The sequence below is a fragment of the Seriola dumerili genome, unplaced genomic scaffold (assembly GCF_002260705.1).
Source record: "Seriola dumerili isolate Sdu_G_001 unplaced genomic scaffold, Sdu_1.0 BDQW01000432.1, whole genome shotgun sequence".
Taxonomy (NCBI): Eukaryota; Metazoa; Chordata; class Actinopteri; order Carangiformes; family Carangidae; genus Seriola; species Seriola dumerili.
Window position 1 is genome coordinate 6,345,382 of NW_019174687.1, and position 22,132 is coordinate 6,367,513.

Consider the following 22,132-nt stretch of genomic DNA (forward strand, 5'->3'; position numbering starts at 1 on the left):
AAATATTAGTGCTATTGTTACACCCAAAAGAGGATATAACTGTAGCCTGTGACTCAGCTGTCTTTAAGACCGTATGCTGTAGGAGCTGCAGCTGTGAGACCTCCTCCTAAATAAAAATGCATAATGTCTGACTTCATTCAACAGATGTCATAATGGAGCAAAAGCCACAGTAAACCACTAGTGGCTGAACACATTTTCTGGCCACTCCCTGAAACACTAAGGGATATCATTTTTCATGTGGGGAGTGCTTAGCTAATCCAAATACCAGTTCTACTGGCCCACTTGTGTGTTCACCGAGGAAGCGACAGGGCGTGGTGCTGCTGTGTGAGCTAACAGGGTAGTCTGGTTGTCAGAGAGCAACAAGTCCCCAAAGACCACATTGTCTACTGTTCCACACATATGGGTCTGAAAGAATAAAAGAAAGGTTATTCAGTAATATGAGTATGAGCTAGTTTCATACTTACTCTTCTTCATAGTTCGATGCTTTAGAATGAGAATACAGCGTGAGGTGTTAATTGATGGTAGTGAGCTGTTTCTTTCAGACCCCCCACCCCACCCCATCCTAACTGTGTACTAAAGGGCTCAGCATCCATCTAAGCCTATTACTTGACAGCTGTCTTAGTTATTATAATCTTGTAGCACGTAGATTTACTTTCATTGTTAATGCATTAGGCTGCAGGCATGGTTTTGTTTGGATAATGCAAATACATTCATCTACATTGTCTGTAATGTTTGATTAGTGCTTACAGATGAGGAAATAACCATTTAATTTCCATGTCATTCATATTATTTCCACAATGGGTAGAGGGGGAAAAAAAATCATCATTCAATATGTGATATATAAAGTCTGTAAAAGTATTGGCACTTCATCAACAGGGGCCCTCAGGGAGGTTTGAGGTGAAGTTGAAGAATAAAGCAGAATTCATACAGTTGGTCAGTGGTGGATAAAGTACTCACATTTTTTTTACTCATGTGAAAGTAGCAGTACCACAGTGTAGAAACACTTTATTAGAAGTAAAAGTCCTGCATTCAAAATTAAGTACATAAGTATTAATTAGCATCACAATGTACTGAAAGTAAGAGTAATAATGAGTACTCTTACTTTCGGTGCAGGACGACTAATTTCAGAATAACATATTTTACAACATAACTGTCTATTAATTACTGACACATTTATTTACACATTTATTCAACAAGGTGATATGTAAACAATATGATCACATAATTAGAATAGAAAAGAAACAGTAGAAATGAAGTATTAAAGTCAGCAGGTTCAGAGTTCAGCCTAAGTTACCATGGTGATTTACCCCAGTGAGAAGTGAACCTCCATCGTAGGACAGAAAACCCAGAGTTAAACCTGAGGTTACCTTGCTAACCTCAAATCCTGCTTCGTGGTACAGGCCTCTGGTTAAAAAAAACATCAGCCCTGAATTACTGGTTTTGTGTATAATCTATGATCCAATTGCTGTCTTGAGAGAAAGGTGAAGCCAAATTAAGAAATGACACATTATAAAAGCAGCAAAGATCAGTTTTCAGTACAGTGGAATGACAGAACACACACAAGGAATCTAGTTCTTGATCTTGAGATGAACAGAGAAAGAAGAAAAACGGAAAATCAGAGGAGGGATGGAGACAGAGGACAGTGGACAAATAAAACTGAATATATTCTGGTTGTTGCAGGAAACGTAGTCGGTTTGGGTAATGTGTGGAGATTTCCTTACCTCTGCTACAAGAACGGTGGAGGTGAATCATACTAACCTTGTATTTAGTAGAGCTGCATTATTTTTTGTATAGTGGACTGGATAAAATGAATATTGAGGATTGGCAATTAAAAGATATCACTGAATTAATTTGTCATTTCCATGACAACTCATGTCTCTGTGTTTACTACAGGTGCTTTTCTGGTGCCATACGGTCTGTTAGCTGTGGTGTGTGGGATCCCTCTGTTCCTGCTGGAGAGCTCAGTTGGTCAGTGCACCCAGGAAGGATTCATCACGTCTTGGAGGAAAATGTGTCCACTGGCACAAGGTGGGATGATTTGAGTTGAACTACAATGTGCAGCCAAAATGGGGAAAGAGCCACAAATCACACTTTAAGCAAAAGGCTTTTACGCAAAGATAGGAAATTAATATTTTCCAGAAATGAGTTTTGCTAATGTTTTATTGCTCAGCAGGTGCCATTTTAAAAAAAATGTGGTTTTTATTTCACTGTAGGAATTTGATTTAGACAACTGGTGATTTCACTATGTTTCTTCATCTACATTTTAATTGAAGCCTGGGCTCTCTTCTACCTGGTGTTCTCGTTCAGATCCCAGATCCCCTGGGCCAGCTGTGAGAACACCTGGAACACAGGTGAGACGTTGAAGTTAAGCCGCCAGGGTCCCAACAGAGTCTCCAGTTAACCTCAATGGAATCTTTCTTTGTTCCCCAAACTCAGCTCACTGTGTCGGTCTTCAGACTTTCAATTCATCTCATGTGACAGCAAATCACATCACCTCTGCTGCCATTGAGTTCTGGGAGTAAGTGTAATTTCCCTTTTGTCTGATGAACCATAATAAAATATATACTATTGTTTCAATTTCAATTTTGATTTTTCATTCTATGTTTTTATACTATGTTAGGAAAGAATCTTTTTCACTTGTTCTGTTTCTTCAAGCACTTTGAAATTAAAAAAACTTTCAAAGAATTTGCATAGACTCAAATTATGTTGCAAATATCCTTTAACATTTGCAAAACTGCCACTGGCTGTTGTGATTCAATGTCATGCCAAATTATCACTAAGTAGACCTGAGTGGTTGTGTCATATCATGTGTACCTCTTATATTTCTCTTGAGACGACGTGTGCTGGCCATGTCTGGAGGCATTGAGGAGCTGGGCAGTGTGAGATGGGAGCTGGCCTTGTGTCTTCTGGCCTGTTGGGTGTTCTGTTACTTCAGTATCTGGAAAGGTGTCACATCCTCTGGAAAGGTCAGTGGAAATATCTGAATTCTTTATCTACTTGTGGTGCATAGAATCATCAATATCCCATGACAATTTTTTCTTCAGCAATTTCCTTTTGTTTTCAGGTGGCATATTTCACTGCCACGTTCCCCTATGTGATGCTCATGGTCCTCCTCATCAGGGGCCTGACTCTACCTGGAGCTTGGCAAGGGATTTACTATTACCTGTATCCAGATTTGAACCGTTTGGCTAACGTTAAGGTGATCAGTTCATTTTATCCTAACTTAAGAATCACTAAAGAGAAAAATAATTCAAATCATACTCCTTTAAAGTCATTTCTTCAGGGTTTCAACCAAACTAGGTCATACCTGTACGATGTGTCTTCCAAACATGTCTAAAGGAAAAAGTATTTATAGTTGTTCTGACTGGACATGCTAGAGGCAGAAAGCCTGCAGTCACTGCCTCTTTCACGCTACATCACACTGCCTCCATGATCTCTGCAAGAGCCCTGTGTCTTTTGTGTGTTGCCTTGACATGATGAATGGTACAAATGGGGGATAAGGGCACACACTTCTGGACACACTTAAAGGCTTTCATGTTGTGAGAGATCCATTGTAAAAACCTCTGCACACCTGTCCAAATGCCATATCAAGGAGGAGTGATTGTTGAGCTGTCTGTTTTGAAAAGATAAAAAATTTGTCAAATGCAGCCCAAATGCAGGGGTTTGACACTGACAACATACTGAGGCTGTATGTCTTGGGTTTGGTGTAGTGACTTCCTTCATCTTCTATTGTGGGGTCTTTACAATGCAATCCTTGCATTGTGGTGTCATATATTGTAGACTTTTTCTTCTCTTTCGTACATTACAGGTGTGGATAGAGGCAGGATCTCAAATATTCTTCTCCTATAGCCTGACAGCAGGGACGCTGAATTTTCTGGGCAGCTACAAGGACTATAACAACAACTGTTACAAGTAAGCATGACTGTGACCTTCATTCCACTTTTATTTTATTTTGTTTGTGACTTAGAGGATTGAACTGAGAAGAGTTTTCTTTTCTCAGATATTAAGGAAATTACAGACCTATCGTATGTATTAGATGGGTTTTGAGTTGGTGTTGGGTGTTGTGTATTGTGAGTCTTAATGTGAGTATGAATGATATGGATGTGTCTTGATGTATCTGTTGTCACTGAAGTATTATTGGAAGAATAGCCACTGTTACAATACAGGGGATAAGGGGGATCTTAATAAAAAGAAAGAAAGTAAACAGTAAATCAGATATCACAACAACTCTGATGTCCTACTAGTTTGGTTATACAAGACATTTTTGTTGTTATAGACACATGTCAATAAAGCAATAAATAAAACAGTAAAGAGGTAGTTTGTCAAAAATCAAATAACAGACTACAGTCAACACTGTGAAATGTTTGAATGAATACAATATTTCTGTAAATACTACACTTTACACCAATACCTATTTACTTTTACATTGCTCTATAGCCATAGGAATTTCCCATTTTTAACAAGGGTATTTCATCTTACCTTGACATCTAGAGACTGCTTTTGGCTCTGTTTACTGAACAGTGGGACCAGTTTTGTTGCTGGATTTGTCGTCTTCTCAGTGCTTGGATTCATGGCTCAGAAACAGGGTGTTACTGTCGACACTGTGGTTGAATCAGGTAAATATCAACATTAATTTGTCTGCAATGGTTAAGATCTTGACAGCAATTGAACCACAGTTGAATGTGATGTTTCCAGGTCTCAAAATGAAGAAATGTATCAATCTTTTTCTCCAAATCACAGGTCCAGGTTTGGCCTTCATTGCTTATCCTCAGGCAACAGCTATGATGCCTTTACCACAGTTCTGGACTGTCTGCTTCTTCCTGATGCTCATTCTGCTGACTGTTGACACACATGTAAGATCATTTGTTGAATTACCTAGTGATTAATAGCAGGCACATTTCAGGAATGAAGAACTCAAATTTACTCATAATATCTCGTGCAGTTTGTGATCGTGGAGAGTTTTATTACCACGGTGACCGACTTGTTTCCAAAGATGCTTCGTGCACCAGTGAGGCATGAGATCTTCGTTCTCCTCATCTGTTTATTCAGCTTCCTCATACAACTGACCCTGGTTACTGAAGTAAAACAAAAATATTTTACAAAGAAATGTATATTATTGTATTAAAATAAATACACCGTCTTCTACATTATGTGTATTATTTAGATCTTGTCTCTTCCTGCTTTAGGGAGGTATATACGTATTCCAACTTATTGATTTCTATGGCTCGACCAGAGTCTGTCAGAATTTCATGGCTATATCTCAGTGCATGGCTGTGGGCTGGATATTTGGTAAAAATCATTTATTTTTTAAAAATGTATATAACTGGCTTTATTCTATATTTTTGTTATTGTCAACAAATCCTATAAAAACAACATCATCAAGTTTGTTATATCATCTCTAAATACTTTCTGACTTCCATACCCTGTCTGTAGCTAAAAAAATAATAAAATAAAATAATAAAATAAATTAGAAAAAAGGATCCAGTAGGTTTGTTAGGAATGATCAGCAAATGTTCATCTTAACAGGTCATCCAGTTGTCTGGATGAAACTCTTGTCTTAGTATTTTGCATTATAATCAAAATATTTTCATGTAATGTGAAACTAGACTAAATGTACAATCTGAACATCCATCAGGTGCTGATCGCTTTTTTAACATCATTAAGGACATGACAGGACAGAGACCGTCTGTTTTCTTTAAACTTTGCTGGAAATACATCATTCCTCTGCTGTCATTGGTGAGTCAGATTTTACATAATTCCATTAGGTATACTAAATTTGAGTGAGATTCATCTCCCAGTATGGGTGAATTTGGTACCAATGGATTTTTGCATGCAGGTTTTACATATTAATCTTCCAGGAGTTGTGTGAAATTAATCCTACAATAAAACAAAATTTAGAAATAACAAGTTGTGTGAATGGTCTCTGAACCCTGTATATCTATTCAGTCTTATCTAGCTTAGCTGATAATATTTATAATCGACCTAACTACTAATGGTTAGGTATGACTGATAAAAAAAGAAACTAAGATTGACTTGATTTGTTTATTATAGCCTCCTAAAAATCTTTATGAAATAACATAATAATGGTATTTATCTATGTAAAAAACTGTCTCCACATCCTCACAGATTTCCTTCATCTTGTATCTGGTTGATTACAAACACCTCAGGGTTCACAACTGGTACACTTACCCTGACTGGGCTTATGCACTGGGATGGACCATGACTCTCTCCTCTGTTCTCATGGTGCCACTGTGGGCAGCTGGACAGATGTGTTTGACACCAGGAACCTTCAGAGGTCAGTCCTCAATGAGTTTTCACGAGTCATAAACCAGAAGATAAGTCTGCGGAGGAATTTGAGAACATTTTTGCGACAAAAAAAACTTAAAAGTTGGTAAATAGAAATTCAAACTGAAAAATAAAAATAAGGAGATAAGAATGTTTAGCCTACTTGCTGCATTTAAGTGAAGGTACAGCATGCTTAAGGACTCAAAATGTCTCCTGTAAGTTGCACAGTTAGTATGGAAACTGACTTATCTCATTTTTGTCCTACTTTCCAGCGTTTGTCCGTCCTCTGTCGTCCTGCTGGAGATCCAGCTTGGCAGAGGAGAAAACTGGGAGAGGAGGGGACAAGTGTGGAACTGAGGACATCTGCCATGAAAGCTTAGTGTGACCTGAGAAGTCAACTTTAATAAAAACTTCAGCTATCATTCTGTATATAAGCTTCTAGAGGAGACTTCAATAGGTCTCAATCATGAAGTCTCATTAAAGATGGACGTAGCCTTGGTGACATAACTCATGTTACTGAAGAGTGGTTTTAAAGCTCAGCTCAGAGTGGGACCCAAGCCGTTGCCATCTTGGCAGAGTTGGGGCATGTGGAGCACGTGCTAATTAGAGCTAACGCATAAGCAAAATAATACTCGAATATCACTCACCTCAAAAAACAGGAGCACAGACTGTTAGTCAATTAACTACATAGCAAAGCATATTATTAGTCCAATATTTACATGAAAAATACTCCAATAGGCACCAACAACTCTAACATGGCTGGGAGGTCACTAACTGGAAGTAGGTGATGTGACCAGCTGTTAGACCAACTGTGACATCACCTGTCATTCAAACTGGCACGCCCTTCCTTATGAATAACCTTAAGCCTGAAATTTATTTACCCCCTGCCAGTCATTATGGTGGAAATTAATTTTTTTTGTAACAGTTGACTAGCTTTTGGAGCCATCCTCAAGTGGCCACTCGAGGAAATGCAGTTTTATTCACTTTTAATTTAACAGCTTTTACTTTTTAAAACGTTTTTAAATCAAACAACTTTTTGTTGATGACAGCTGAAGTCGTTTTAAGATGTCAACTTGGGCTTTGGGACCTGGTGATGGGTGTTTCTCAGTATTTTTTTATTATTATTATTTTTTGATATTTTGTTAGTTGCAAATCCAATATGTTAATCAAACATGTTGAATTGATAATTAAAATAACCACTGGCTGCATGCTTAGTTCATGTATGATTGTGGTAAAGCAACCCTTCTGATTTGCACATTGTTTGGGTCTTACACTTAAAAGTTTTGAATAAAAGTTAACATGTTGGGCTGCGACAAAGTTTGGGTTAGTTACATTGCTTTGTGATGGTGAAAGCTTAGTTAAGCATAACAAGTACAGTGTCATTTTCCACATATTAGGTTAGACACATAGCAATTTACAGTGAGTTTCCATGTGTGTGCAAATGATGTACAACATAATTTAAATTTTAAAAAGTAAATATATCTGTGAGAATGTGGGTGTAGATTTTCTACTGTAATTTGTTCTCAAACTGAAATCCCTTCTCTGTCATGTGTTTTACTGGGCAACACTGAAAAATATAAAGATCATCATATAAAGTCTGTAGCAGTGTTTGTTATTCCTCAATACAAATAAATAAATAACACCATCCTCCATCGTTTCTGTCAGACAAATCCTATTATGAAGTATTTTTTATTTTGTCTAGTTATATTTGCAGAAGTTTTCTTGTGAAAACTTTGTTCTCTTTATTCTTTAGAGGAAGAATTACTGAGTTTGAAATATCTTTGATTAATTAAACTGGATTGTCATTTCCTTCAAAAAACTAAATCAGGGCAGCTGTCATATTTGAAATATATGAAAAATAATACTTTTAGTACTACTTTTGCTTTTATACAACCACTACCAGCCACTTTGTCCGCCTGCTGTTCAGCTCTGTGCAGGTAGCGTACAATGGGGTTATCATGAGAGCAGCACAGAGTATATATGCAATGAATCCAAAACAATAAGTGAAAGATGATAAGAAAGCCCTGTACTGTTATTTCCCATTTCAAAATGAGCAACTGGATTTGCCCTAAAATCCCACAAACATAAAATTGAAATAAGTTTGAATTTCTGAGGGACCAGGAGTTAAACAGGGTTATTGTAATCAGGTTGTGATTGCTCCTCTGGGTTTGGCAAAACAAAAACCAATCATCAGCCTTGTTGTAATCTATGTACCAAGGGCAGGGTGTAGACAGAATAAATAAAAATACATTATAAAAGCAACAAAGTTCAGTTTTTGGTACTTTGGAATAACCAAATCACACAGAAACACACACAGGAATCTAGTTCTTGATCTTGAGATGAACAGAGAAAGAAGAAAAACGGAAAATCAGAGGAGGGATGGAGACAGAGGACAGTGGACAAATAAAACTGAATATATTCTGGTTGTTGCAGGAAACGTAGTCGGTTTGGGTAATGTGTGGAGATTTCCTTACCTCTGCTACAAGAACGGTGGAGGTGAATCATACTAACCTTGTATTTTAGTAGAGCTGCATTATTTGTCATATAATGTATTGGAAAATTAATAGTGAGATCGGGCAATTAAAGGATATCGCTGTATCAATTTGTCATTTCCATGACAACATATGTCCCTGTATTTACCACAGGTGCTTTTCTGGTGCCATACGGTCTGTTAGCTGTGGTGTGTGGGATTCCTCTGTTCCTGCTGGAGACTTCAAGTGGTCAGTACACCCAGGAAGGATTCATCACCTGCTGGAGGAAACTGTGTCCACTGGCACAAGGTGAGATGCAGTCAGCAGAAGAGAAAAAACTTTGTACATGTTCCTATAACATCAACATCAGAAATTAAACACTTCTAGTCAAAAACTCAAATAGCTGTGAAAAAGTTGCTCAAATAAATATCTAAAGACTTCAATCTTTATTACCCGAAAAAACATAACTATTATTTTCTGTGTTTTAGGAATAGGATATGGTCAAGCCGTGATGAAACTTTATGACTTCAGCTTCATTATAGTCCAAGTCTGGGCTCTCTTCTACCTGGTGTTTTCATTCACATCTCAGCTCCCCTGGGCCAACTGTGAAAACACCTGGAATACAGGTAAATGTGACACTATGGACTTTACCTTCAATTTCTAAAGCACACAAACAGGTTATATAAACAGAGCATTACAGTGGCCACGGTTAGATTAAACACGATCATGTAATGCGGTGAAACAGTAATTCTAAATTACACGTATTACCCTGTTGTTCTGTCTACATCTGCAAGTTCAGCAAGGAGAGATTAACTGGAAATAAATAATAATATAGAAGTAACGTTACTTGGAAAAACAGTAATTTTAGGGATAGCATACTTTTGAGCATTTACTGAATATAGTAAATATAAATTATGAAATATAATATATAGTAAAATTCCAAATCCAATCGCACAATAAAGGCAAATATTACAGAGACATATTTTACTTGCTTAACTTGAGTTTTCACAAAGCTGTTACCAATACCAGCTCACATTTATGTTTGTCACTAAAACTTCTAGCTGTAATTTCTTCAGGTAAAAGTCCTATAACCAATGCTCTTTAAATGGGCTTTGTAGCTCTTTATACTATCTTACCTGACTTCCAGCATTATTTGTTTTTTCTTTTCTTTTCATTTCATTATTTGTTTTTGTTTCGTTTCCCCTTTAATCAGTTAACTGTATAGGTCTTCAGGTTTTGGATTCTTCTGCACCAAACATGACAACAAACCAGACCATGTTGACCAACACCACCTCTGCTGCCACTGAGTTCTGGGAGTGAGTCCAAATTCAGTTTTAATTACTTTTCATTGATTAAATATTACTGTATAATGGTGACCCATTTAAGATAGTAAATATTATATCAACCTTAAATAAACAGTAATTATACAATTTGAAGAGGGGAACTGCTTAGCCTATGAAAATAGTTGTGTCTGTGCCAACAGTAGCAACAGACATCTTCTGTCGCAACAACCCATTTTTAGTTTAGAAATGTATAACTTCTCCCAACAGCCCACAACCAGATACAAACTTTTTAAAAATAATAATCAAAGTCGTATATCTACTTGCCTGCTCATTATATTTCAAAGAAATCCATGTAAATCAGTGGAAAATTAATGATGTGTTGACTGTGTTGATGACCTAACTCCTTTTCATTCACTGATCAGGAGTCAATAACAGCTGGGAACAATAATTACCATAAAATATAAAACACCTAAGGAGCTTACCCTACAGTGTACTGGACGTGACCGTTTCCTTTTGCCTGGTAACCCCTAGTGTAGTGTAGTAAACCGTCACATTATTTTAAAGTACCTCTTAAACTTGTCCTCTACTCAGACGACGTGTGCTGGCCATGTCTGGAGGCATTGAGGAGCTGGGCAGTGTGAGATGGGAGCTGGCTCTGTGTCTTCTGGCCTGTTGGGTGTTCTGTTACTTCAGTATCTGGAAAGGTGTCAGATCTTCTGGAAAGGTCCTGAGGAAATATTTTATATAAAGTGTTACACATATATATGCATTTCAGAAACCATTCATTCTAGTTTCAAAAAAGATAAGGGAATTTATATCTTTTTTTTTTTTTTAAAAAGGTAGCATATTTCACTGCCACTTTCCCCTACGTGATGCTCCTCATACTGCTCATCAGGGGACTGACTCTACCTGGAGCATGGGAAGGAATCTACTTTTACCTCTATCCAGACATGACCCGTCTGGCTAACCTTGAGGTATTTTATTATGATACAATTACCATGTACAGTATATCGAGTCATTTCATGTTACACTGGAGATGGACCATCCAGACTGCATGGTTGGTAATCCACTGGTCACACAACAACCTTCAAGGACCACGGTGAAACGCTGCATCTGTAAAAAATCCATAATAAAGAGTCCCAAAAAACTAAACTGCACATTCACTGTGATGACATCTATCAAGAGAGTCTTTACTCCTATAATCTGGAATTGGAAAATGCTAGAAAATCTTTCTTCTCAGACATCATTAACAAAAACATTAATAATGCACACATTTTATTTGCCAGTTGATGAGCTGACCAACCCCTCAGCACAAATCGAACTCCTTTTAACTGATAAATGCAATGGGTTTGCTTTTTTGGGGGGGATACAACTTAAAACATTAGATAAACTGTAGTTCCTTGAACGCTGCAGGTGAGCCACTGGGGCGCCCCTAAAATACTTTTTTGTCACATGACAGGTCTGGGTAGAGGCAGGATCTCAAATATGCTTCTCCTACAGCATTTCCTCAGGTATTCTAACTGTTCTGGGCAGCTACAATCGGCACAACAACAACTGTTACAAGTGAGTATAAAATGCAAAACAGAATTACTTTTAAAATGTTTTAAATGACAAACAAAAATAAAACAAATGCAGTTTAAAATGCACTAAAACTACAAAATAAATGCATAATCACCCAACATTATACTAATGCAAAGGTGGTTTGTGTTTCTGTGACCTTTAGAGACTGCTTTTGGATCTGTTTACTGAACAGTGGGACCAGCTTTGTTGCTGGATTTGTCGTCTTCTCTGTGCTTGGATTCATGGCACAGAAACAGGGTGTTACCGTTGACAATGTAGCCGAGTCCGGTAAATAAAAAGGTTTAAAATGGCAAGCAACTTAAATCTGGTTTTAGGTCCAAATACAGGAAGAGTAAATAAATACTCTCTAAATGTGTCTTTCTTGTCAACATCTAATTCATAGGTCCAGGTTTGGTCTTCGTTGTCTACCCTCAGGCTACAGCTATGATGCCTGTTCCACAGTTCTGGAGCGTCTGCTTTTTCCTGATGCTCTTTTTCCTCAGCGTTGACACTCATGTAAGATGTTTGGATGTATTGCGTGATAAATAATAACTGCTGCTTTGTTGCCACAAAAAAGTAATAATTTGCTTGTTTTATTTTGTCTCCAGTTTGTGACAGTCGAGTGTTTTATCACCTCAATAAGCGACTTGTTTCCGAAGCTGTTGCGTGCAGCAGGACGGTCTGAAATCTTTGCTCTCTTCATCTGTTTGCTCTTCTTCCTCATACATCTGACCTTGGTTACTGAGGTGAACAAATATTCCCACATCCAAGAATATTCTGAATGTTTCTAAAACCATTTCTCACGTTCAAATCTTCTCTCTTCCTGCTGCAGGGAGGGATCTACATATTCCAGCTCTATGATTATTATGGTTGTACCAGAGCTTGTCATTATTGTATGGCTTTATCTGAGTGTCTGGCTCTGGCCTGGATTTTTGGTAAGTTAAAAATTAATTCACAGTCAATCTCATTTTCATGATATGCTCTGACTATTTGTACAGCATGAATTTATGCATATGTTTTTGTTTATGAATAATTAGTTATGGGGTTATGCTTTCTTTAATTTATACAGGATATATAGGATGAATAAAATGGTGTTTTTGAATGTTTTTGTCCATGATTTGATTTTAAAGGTTGGGTCAGACTGATTGCATTACCTGAATGTAACCATGACCAGATTGTATATCTTGCCACTTCAATCACAGTTTTAGTTTAGCAGCAGTACTCTGCAATATGAATAAAAGAAACTTGATATGACTTTAAAATTGGTCTAAGGTACAGTCTATGAACTTCTTAGGTGCTGACCGTGTTATTAAAAACATTGAGGACATGACGGGACAGAGACCATCTGTTTTCTTCAAACTGTGCTGGAAATACATCATTCCTCTGCTGTCACTGGTGAGTCGAATAAGTTTAAACAAAAACAAAGTATAGCTGTATTTCTCTAATTGAAAGACTAAGGGCTCTATTATAATGATCCAAAGCACATAGTCTGAAGCATGTGGCGCAATGCATTTTGGGCCTGTCCATGTCACTTTTACTTCTTTAATGATGGAAAAAACAGTCGCTGCTCCAGTTGCCTGGTTCTAAAAGGGTTAATCTCTTAATTATTCATGGGAGTGTTTTGGGCGTAACATCCAACAAACCAATCACAGTGCCATCTCCCATTCCCTTTAAAAGCAGAGCGCGCTTGCACCTTGGCATATTGCTATTACAACGGCGCAGTGTGTCCCACTGTCAGATTCTATTTGTGGTCAGGTGATCACATATTGTGACTGACCAGTGAGCCCAGTCCTGGCACATGCACACAGCAGCTCTGTGTACACTTAGGGGCAAAGAGGGGTTGAGAGAATCAGTGTGCTGCGCACAGCTCTATAGTGAAGCACAAATCACAATGTTAGAAATACTTTATGTGATATGATCAGAAGATGTGAATAAAGCTTCAGTTCGTTGTGAAATTTTGGTGGACAAATTTAGGTGATGAATGAGACATTCATGACAGCTCATTCTGCTTGTGCGTAACTGGCAGAGTGTATATGCTCTGTGCGCCCCTGTATGTTGGCACATATTACTCTCTTGAGAGTGCACCCTTAAAATGAAAGTGAAATTCTGTGCCACTGATTTAAGACCAGGTTTTGGTTGATCAATCAATTTCCTCAGATAGGCGCAAGTGTGTTTGCTATTTAAACAACATGGGCGCTGGACAGAAAAATGACAACTGCGTTGGTTTGAAGCTAGCAAATACACTTGTGTTGCTCTTCGTGCTGGGTGTAAGACAGAAACCTAAGAGAGAGCTTCCATGCTTCCATATGGGTTTGGCTCAGCATAGGCACAGCAGTGCAGAGGAAGCAGGGATGTCATTATGTTGGCAGATATTTGCAAATTACCAATTACACATTTCAAAGTTAAACTCTTGATTCTGTTTTTCTTTAACCTTAAACCATAATTCCTCAAACCTTCACAGATTTCCTTCATCTTGTACCTGGTTGGTTACACACACCTCAAGATTAATAACTACGTTTACCCTGACTGGGCGTACACACTGGGATGGACCATGACTCTCTCCTCTGTTCTCATGGTGCCACTGTGGGCAGCTGGACAGATGTGTTTGACACCAGGAACCTTCAGACAGGTCAGGGCTTTAATCAGAGTTTTCTGCAACTCTGTGGGTCAAAATGTCCTGTCTGAGTGTCATTATAGTTACAGTGGTTAAACTTACTCACTCATCTTGTTCGTCTCTGTGTTGCAGCGTTTGTACGTCCTTTGTCGTCCTGCTGAAGATCCAGCCTGGAAGAGAAGAGAAATGGAAGAGGAGGGGACGACAGTGGAACTGAGGACGTCTGCAGTGACAGCTTAATATTAACTGAAAAGTCACATTAACTACGCAGTTCAATCATTAGGTCAGTTATAAAGTAAGTTCACATGCTGGTTACTTCTCACTTCTATGTAGCAGCATCCCTAAACCTTCAAAGTTATCTCAGTTATCAAATATTAGTGTACTTTCTTTTGTCAGAATTTACTTCCTCCACATGCTCTTAGTGGTTCAGTCACTGACGACTGTCTTGCTCTCCCACAATTGGATTTTAATCATTACTATTTGAATGTCTTGACGAAGCAAGCCAACATAATTGTGAGAATTTTGATATCATGTCACTTCATCATTATATCCCATGTTTGACTATGCATTAGTTTCCCATATCTCTCTAGTTTCATTGTATATGCACATATTAAAAATAAACTTCCATATATATATATATGAGTCAGTTGTTCTGACAATAGTGTGTGTGTAAATCTTTTAATATCAGAGTCCCTGAAATTTTCAAGACCTAAAAGAGCAATTTACTGTCTTCAGATAGTTTACATGAAATGGTATTTACAGACGTATGTGCATTAACAGTTTGTATGGAACTTTTCAGTGATGAGTGAATTTCAAAAGAAGATCATTTTTATTTGGACATCAATCTTAGTTGTAATTCATAAAGCGAACTCAAGTTAACTCGGTTAGCTGAGGTTGTTGTTATATGTTGTAAAAAGTTATAAACTCACCGTTAAGCACCGTCTCGTCCAGGATGTTTCTCCTTGGTGTGTCTGATGTGAAAATACAAAAGTGGAGACGAAACAACAGAAAAGAAATAAGTAAATCTGTCAACACACACGGCTGCATCCTGATAGACAGTCGTCAGGCTGCTACTGAGTCTGCATCAAGCCAGTGGCTGCTGGGTGTCGTAGTTCTTACAGCTGTGACTAAAGTGTGCTTACAGTACATGGGTTTCTGTTTGTTTCCCTGCCTGTGAAATCACTTTATGTATTTTGAAAAGAAAATGTTACAATGAGAATCAAATAATCCATTGTATTTTAAAATTCAGTTTCAAAAAGAGACATTCAACAAATAAACTAAAGTGTGTATTGTGTCCTCATACTTTTTGTTCCCTGGATGGTTTTCATGGTTTGGACTCCTTTGTATGGAAAATTTGAAATGCCTGAAATAAAGATAAATACAACACACGTTGCCACATGTATTTTGTTTTTATGGATGCATTTACTGGTGGTTAAATGAACAACATATGTTAGATGAATGTTATTTAGCTTTTGGCTTTGATTCCTCAACATTTTTTCATTGTGACATAGATTTTCCATCCTGCGTTAAAATTAAATCACAAAATAACAAAATGGAGGTTATTAGCTGGACATGAATTGTACTCAAACTAAAAAGTTAATGTAACAAAGAATATTTCATCCTATGTTGTCACTGGATCTTTGATCACAAAGGAAACAGCTAAGGCTAATGGCATTTTTTTATTTATCTAAACATTTGATTGTTGGAGGCCGAATTTAGCAGCTAAGTCATTAAAAAGGCTTAATTTTAATAGGAAATTTATGTTAATGGCCAAAGTTAGAAACAAATGTTACTGTCACTTTTTCATTTTCCCTCTTTTATATATTCCCCCAAGCTTCAGCCCTTAATACTGGAATTACTGGTTTTGTGTGAAATATATATGTATGAACCCGAGTCTGTGTTGACAGCAAGGTATATAGACACACCATAGCAGAGATCAGTTTTCAGTACTTTGGAGTAACAGAAACACACAAGAAGTTCTTGATCTTGAGATGAACAGAGAAAGAAGAAAAACAGAAAATCAGAGGAAGGATGGAGACAGAGGACAGTGGACAAATAAAACTGAATATATTCTGGTTGTTGCAGGAAACGTAGTCGGTTTGGGTAATGTGTGGAGATTTCCTTACCTCTGCTACAAGAACGGTGGAGGTGAATCATACTAACCTTGTATTTTAGTAGAGCTGCATTATTTGTCATATAATGTATTGGAAAATTAATAGTGAGATCGGGCAATTAAAGGATATCGCTGTATCAATTTGTCATTTCCATGACAACATATGTCCCTGTATTTACCACAGGTGCTTTTCTGGTGCCATACGGTCTGTTAGCTGTGGTGTGTGGGATTCCTCTGTTCCTGCTGGAGACTTCAAGTGGTCAGTACACCCAGGAAGGATTCATCACCTGCTGGAGGAAACTGTGTCCACTGGCACAAGGTGAGATGCAGTCAGCAGAAGAGAAAAAAACGTAAAAGTCACACTTCAATATGTGGCTAAAATAAATATTTGAAAGACCTCAATCTTTATTACCCTAGAAAACGTTAACAATTATTTTCTGTGTTTTAGGAATAGGATACGGGCATTTGGTGAGGACATTTTATGACTTCAGCTACATCATAATCCAAGTCTGGGCTCTCTTCTACCTGGTGTTTTCATTCACATCTCAGCTCCCCTGGGCCAACTGTGAAAACACCTGGAATACAGGTAAATGTGACACTATGGATTTTACCTTCAATTTCTAAAGCACACAAACAGGTTATATAAACAGAGCATTACAGTGGCCACGGTTAGATTAAACACGATCATGTAATGCGGTGAAACAGTAATTCTAAATTACACGTATTACCCTGTTGTTCTGTCTACATCTGCAAGTTCAGCAAGGAGAGATTAACTGGAAATAAATAATATAGTACAAATAGTTACCTGGAAATGCAGGAATCATAGGGACTGCATATATTTGAGCATTTAGTTAATATAAATTATAAAATATCATATATAGTAAATCTCACCAATTGTACAATAAAGGCAAATATTAGAGACATTTTTACTTGATAAACTTTAATTTTCAAAAAGGCTGTTACCAGTAACTGATCAATTTTAAGTTTGTTACAAAAACTTGCAATTTATCTGTAATTTCTTTAGGTGAAAGCCTGATGTTTTACCCATACATACACTGTGGCTGGCTCATTATATGGGTTTTTTAGCTCTTTACACTATCTCATCTGACCTCCTAAAACCTTCCTGTCAGAAAGACTTTGCTGATTAAAATAAGTTTCCACCTAAAAGAAAGCCACGACAGCAATGTTAAATAGCTAGCTCACACACAATACATGTAGCTTGTGTTTCCAGTAGATGGAGAAATTAAAAATCACCTGTAAGAAACTATGACTGTTTTTAGTCCTATTAAGACTGGGGTAGAGGTGCACTTCAGACTCTTGTGGTTGAAATGAGTATTACAAATACACTTTTAGAAAAATCCTAACAGAATTTTTTATTTTTTTTCCCACTCGCCTCTCAGGGCTTCCATACTGTTTGTTATAAATCCAGACATTTGTGCACTGCCAATTGTACTTGTAAGTGATCTTTCATTGCACTGTGCAGCCTATAACTGTTTCAGGATGATTCACAAGGTAACTGCAAACATCCACTCTTAATCTGTATCACTTAATCACCATATCTTAATCTTAATATTAATCACCATCATTTGTGTGTCCCCTTTAATCAGCTAACTGTATAGGTCTTCAGATTTTGGATTCCCCTTCACCAAACATGACAACAAACCAGACAATGTTGACCAACACAACCTCTGCTGCCACTGAGTTCTGGGAGTGAGTCCAAATTTATTTTGTGGCAAAGTGGGAACAATTACCATAAAATATAAAACATCTAAAGAGTTTAGTGGACATGACCGTTTTCTTTTGCTTGGTAACCCTTAGTATAGTGCAGTAAACTGACACGTTATGTACCTCTTAAACTTGTCCTCTACTCAGACAACGTGTGCTGGCCATGTCTGGAGGCATTGAGGAGCTGGGCAGTGTGAGATGGGAGCTGGCTCTGTGTCTGCTGGCTTGTTGGGTGTTCTGCTACTTTAGTATTTGGAAAGGTGTCAGATCTTCTGGAAAGGTCAGAGGAAATACTTTAATCATTTTAAACTGTAGGCATAATTAAAAAAAAGATGAGGGAAATTGTGTTTTTTCTTTGTTTTGTTTTTTTCTCAAAGGTAGCCTACTTTACAGCCACTTTCCCCTACGTGATGCTCCTCATACTGCTCATCAGGGGACTGACTCTACCTGGAGCATGGGAAGGAATCTACTTTTACCTCTATCCAGACATGACCCGTCTGGCTAACCTTGAGGTATTTTATTATGATACAATTACCATGTACAGTATATCGAGTCATTTCATGTTACACTGGAGATGGACCATCCAGACTGCATGGTTGGTAATCCACTGGTCACACAACAACCTTCAAGTTGTCCTATTGATGAAATTTTTAAACCAGTTCAAAACTGTCTAAGCACTAACATTCTTCCAGTAAATTAATGAGTGTTTGAGTCTCTGAGGAGAGCTTGGCTACAATAGTTTTCTGTGCTGGCTTCAGGTTTGAGCGCCAAGTGGAACCACCTCAAACAAATCTCTTCTAAAGACTTCTGCAAGTGAAGTCACAAAGTATGACTATAACATTTACTCTAAGTCTGAAGAGCAAAACAAAAATGACCATTTTGATCTGCTGAAGACACTTTCAGTATTACTTTTACTGTAAGCAATGCCCCCTATGAGACTCCTGTACACTCATGTATATAAGATACTTTTTTGTCTCATGACAGGTCTGGATAGAGGCAGGATCTCAAATATGCTTCTCCTACAGTGTGGCCATAGGAGCTCTAAATGTTCTGGGCAGTTATAATCAGCACAACAACAACTGTTACAAGTGAGTATAACCTGCACAACAAAATTACGTTCAAAGGGTGCTTGACTTTTAAAATGCGTTTGTTCTATTTCTATGAAGAGACTGCTTTTGGATCTGTTTACTGAACAGTGGGACCAGCTTTGTTGCTGGATTTGTCGTCTTCTCTGTGCTTGGATTCATGGCACAGAAACAGGGTGTTACCGTTGACAATGTAGCCGAGTCCGGTAAATAAATAGGTTTACAATGACAAACAACTTAAGTCTGGTTTTAGGTCCAAATACAGGAAGAGTAAATAAATACTCTCTAAATGTGTCTTTCTTGTCAACATCTAATTCATAGGTCCAGGTTTGGTCTTCGTTGTCTACCCTCAGGCTACAGCTATGATGCCTGTTCCACAGTTCTGGAGCATCTGCTTTTTCCTGATGCTCTTTTTCCTCAGTGTTGACCCTCATGTAAGATGTTTTGCTGTTATTACTGCATAAATAATAACTGCTGCTTTGTGGCCACAAAAAAGTAATAATTTGCTTGTTTTATTTTGTCTCCAGTTTGTGACAGTCGAGTGTTTTATCACCTCAATAAGCGACTTGTTTCCGAAGCTGTTGCGTGCAGCAGGACGGTCTGAAATCTTTGCTCTCTTCATCTGTTTGCTCTTCTTCCTCATACATCTGACCTTGGTTACTGAGGTGAACAAATATTCCCACATCCAAGAATATTTCCAAACGTTTGTCACTAAATGTTTGATTTCTCACGTTCAAATCTTCTCTCTTCCTGCTGCAGGGAGGGATCTACATATTCCAGCTCTATGATTATTATGGTTGTACCAGAGCTTGTCATTATTGTATGGCTTTATCTGAGTGTCTGGCTCTGGCCTGGATTTTTGGTAAGTGAAAATAGAGATTTTTGTTGTTGATGTTATGTTAATTTACTTGAACCTCTGGAGCTGACTGTTTGACCCATGACCTGGTCATACATCTCTCTATAATTTGATAATAGCTGGTGTCTTCATGAAAGAACGATCCTTTGTCTTTGTTTTGTATCTATTTGATAGTTTGATGGTGGGAAGATTGAAAAAGTAAATCCTTTTGCGTCTGTAAACTTAACATGTCCTAACTATGAACTCTTTAATAGCTTGTGAGTGACACCAGGCCAGGGATGTCCAATACATATCCTCTGACTATTTGAGTGTAACCAACAATTTTGATCAGATTGTTCATCCTCCCACCTCAATTACAGTCATATATCAGCCACAGTACTCTGAAATACGAATAAATAAAACTTAATATGACTTTAAAATTGGTCTTATGTGCAGTCTAGCTTTGTTCATACTGATCAGCAAATATTTATCTTAACAGGTCGTCCAGTTGTTTGGATCGAACTCTTGTCTTAGCATTTTGCAATAATGATTAAATATAATAAAAATGTTTTAAGATAATGTGACTAAATGTAAAATCTGAACTTCTTAGGTGCTGACCGTGTTATTAAAAACATTGAGGACATGACGGGACAGAGACCATCTGTTTTCTTCAAACTGTGCTGGAAATACATCATTCCTCTGCTGTCACTGGTGAGTCAAATAAGTTTTAAAGAGAAACAAAATATAGCTGTATTGCTCTAATTGAAAGACTAAGAGTCAGCTGCCATGCCTCCAAATCAGTTTGGCACAGCAGTGCAGAGGATAATAGGGATGTCATTACTTTGGCAGATATTTACTCTAGACATAGTATCAGACAACTTACGATTTCAAAGTTAAACTCTATTATTAATCTGTTTTTCTTTAACCTTAAACCATAATTCCTCAAACCTTCACAGATTTCCTTCATCCTGTACCTGGTTGGTTACACACACCTCAAGATTAACAGCTGGTACATTTACCCTGACTGGGCGTACACACTGGGATGGACCATGACTCTCTCCTCTGTTCTCATGGTGCCACTGTGGGCAGTTGGACAGATGTGTTTGACACCAGGAACCTTCAGACAGGTCAGGGCTTTAATCAGAGTTTTCTGCAACTCTGTGGGTCAAAATGTCCTGTCTGAGTGTCATTATAGTTACAGTGGTTAAACTTACTCACTCATCTTGTTCGTCTCTGTGTTGCAGCGTTTGTACGTCCTTTGTCGTCCTGCTGAAGATCCAGCCTGGAAGAGAAGAGAAATGGAAGAGGAGGGGACGACAGTGGAACTGAGGACGTCTGCAGTGACAGCTTAATATTAACTGAAAAGTCACATTAACTACGCAGTTCAATCATTAGGTCAGTTATAAAGTAAGTTCACATGCTGGTTACTTCTCACTTCTATGTAGCAGCATCCCTAAACCTTTAAAGTTATCTCAGTTATCAAATATTAGTGTACTTTCTCTAGAGGACTGAGGACGTCTGCAGTGACAGTTTAACTGAAAAGTCACATTAACTACTACTACTACTTCAATCATTAATCATTGGTGTGCTTCTGTAAAATAAAAGTCCTGTTTCCATCTCGCAGGGCATCTACTAGCTGTCATAAATTATAAAATGAAAATGGTAATGTTGGGTTGCATGTTTACAATCTATCTATAATTTTGTCATCCTGATACTCTATTTTACATTGTTGGTTATCCACAGAATGTCTGCTCTTCCTGAGGTTTCCTCCATTTTCCCTCCCCATTCAAGGCTTTTTGAATAATCTTTCCTGTTTCAAATCAAGGGTCTCAGGATCGGGGGTATTATATGATGTACAGATTGTAAAGCCCCTTGAGGCAAATTTGTGATATGAGCTATATAAATAAAATTTACTTATTACCAAAACCAAACCAGTCCATTTACATCTTCACTGTGATGTAGGGCTATGGGCCAGAAAATGAAAGGTTTCAGCAAATTTACATCATGTCCTAATTACTATCCAGGCAAAGAACAATTTTCTGTGTGCATATGCTGTAATTGTAACATGTAGCAGTAAAAAACAGACTACAAACTGTCTATTTCTCCATAACATATAAAGTATCTTTAAAGAAGCTGACCACTTAAGACACAAAACATCTGG

General features: G+C 37.7%; 3 protein-coding genes across 3 annotated transcripts; all 3 read left to right on the top strand.

The window, feature by feature from the left end:
• The first annotated feature begins 1,586 nt into the window (after positions 1-1,586).
• LOC111233854 (sodium- and chloride-dependent GABA transporter 3-like) lies at positions 1,587-6,665 on the top strand. Its single transcript, XM_022761755.1, is given in 14 exon segments — positions 1,587-1,743; positions 1,894-2,028; positions 2,214-2,351; positions 2,437-2,518; positions 2,834-2,966; positions 3,065-3,199; positions 3,809-3,912; positions 4,492-4,616; positions 4,741-4,853; positions 4,943-5,080; positions 5,187-5,289; positions 5,636-5,736; positions 6,127-6,294; positions 6,555-6,665. Coding segments are annotated over 14 exon segments (1,743 nt in total).
• A 1,959-nt stretch (positions 6,666-8,624) lies between these two features.
• LOC111233855 (sodium- and chloride-dependent betaine transporter-like) lies at positions 8,625-14,453 on the top strand. The gene is made up of 14 exons (XM_022761756.1): positions 8,625-8,781; positions 8,931-9,065; positions 9,245-9,382; positions 9,970-10,072; positions 10,631-10,763; positions 10,879-11,013; positions 11,499-11,602; positions 11,763-11,887; positions 12,003-12,115; positions 12,208-12,345; positions 12,432-12,534; positions 12,894-12,994; positions 14,061-14,228; positions 14,346-14,453. The coding sequence occupies exons 1-14, from the start codon at positions 8,625-8,627 to the stop codon at positions 14,451-14,453; spliced, it is 1,761 nt and encodes a 586-aa protein (XP_022617477.1).
• A 1,781-nt stretch (positions 14,454-16,234) lies between these two features.
• LOC111233856 (sodium- and chloride-dependent betaine transporter-like) lies at positions 16,235-21,323 on the top strand (the record flags this gene model as incomplete). The annotated part of the gene is made up of 14 exons (XM_022761757.1): positions 16,235-16,361; positions 16,511-16,645; positions 16,775-16,912; positions 17,934-18,036; positions 18,199-18,331; positions 18,429-18,563; positions 19,036-19,139; positions 19,218-19,342; positions 19,458-19,570; positions 19,664-19,801; positions 19,896-19,998; positions 20,582-20,682; positions 20,928-21,098; positions 21,216-21,323. Coding segments are annotated over 14 exons (1,734 nt in total), but the record flags the coding sequence as incomplete, so codon positions are not given.
• Between the last annotated feature and the right edge of the window lie 809 nt (positions 21,324-22,132).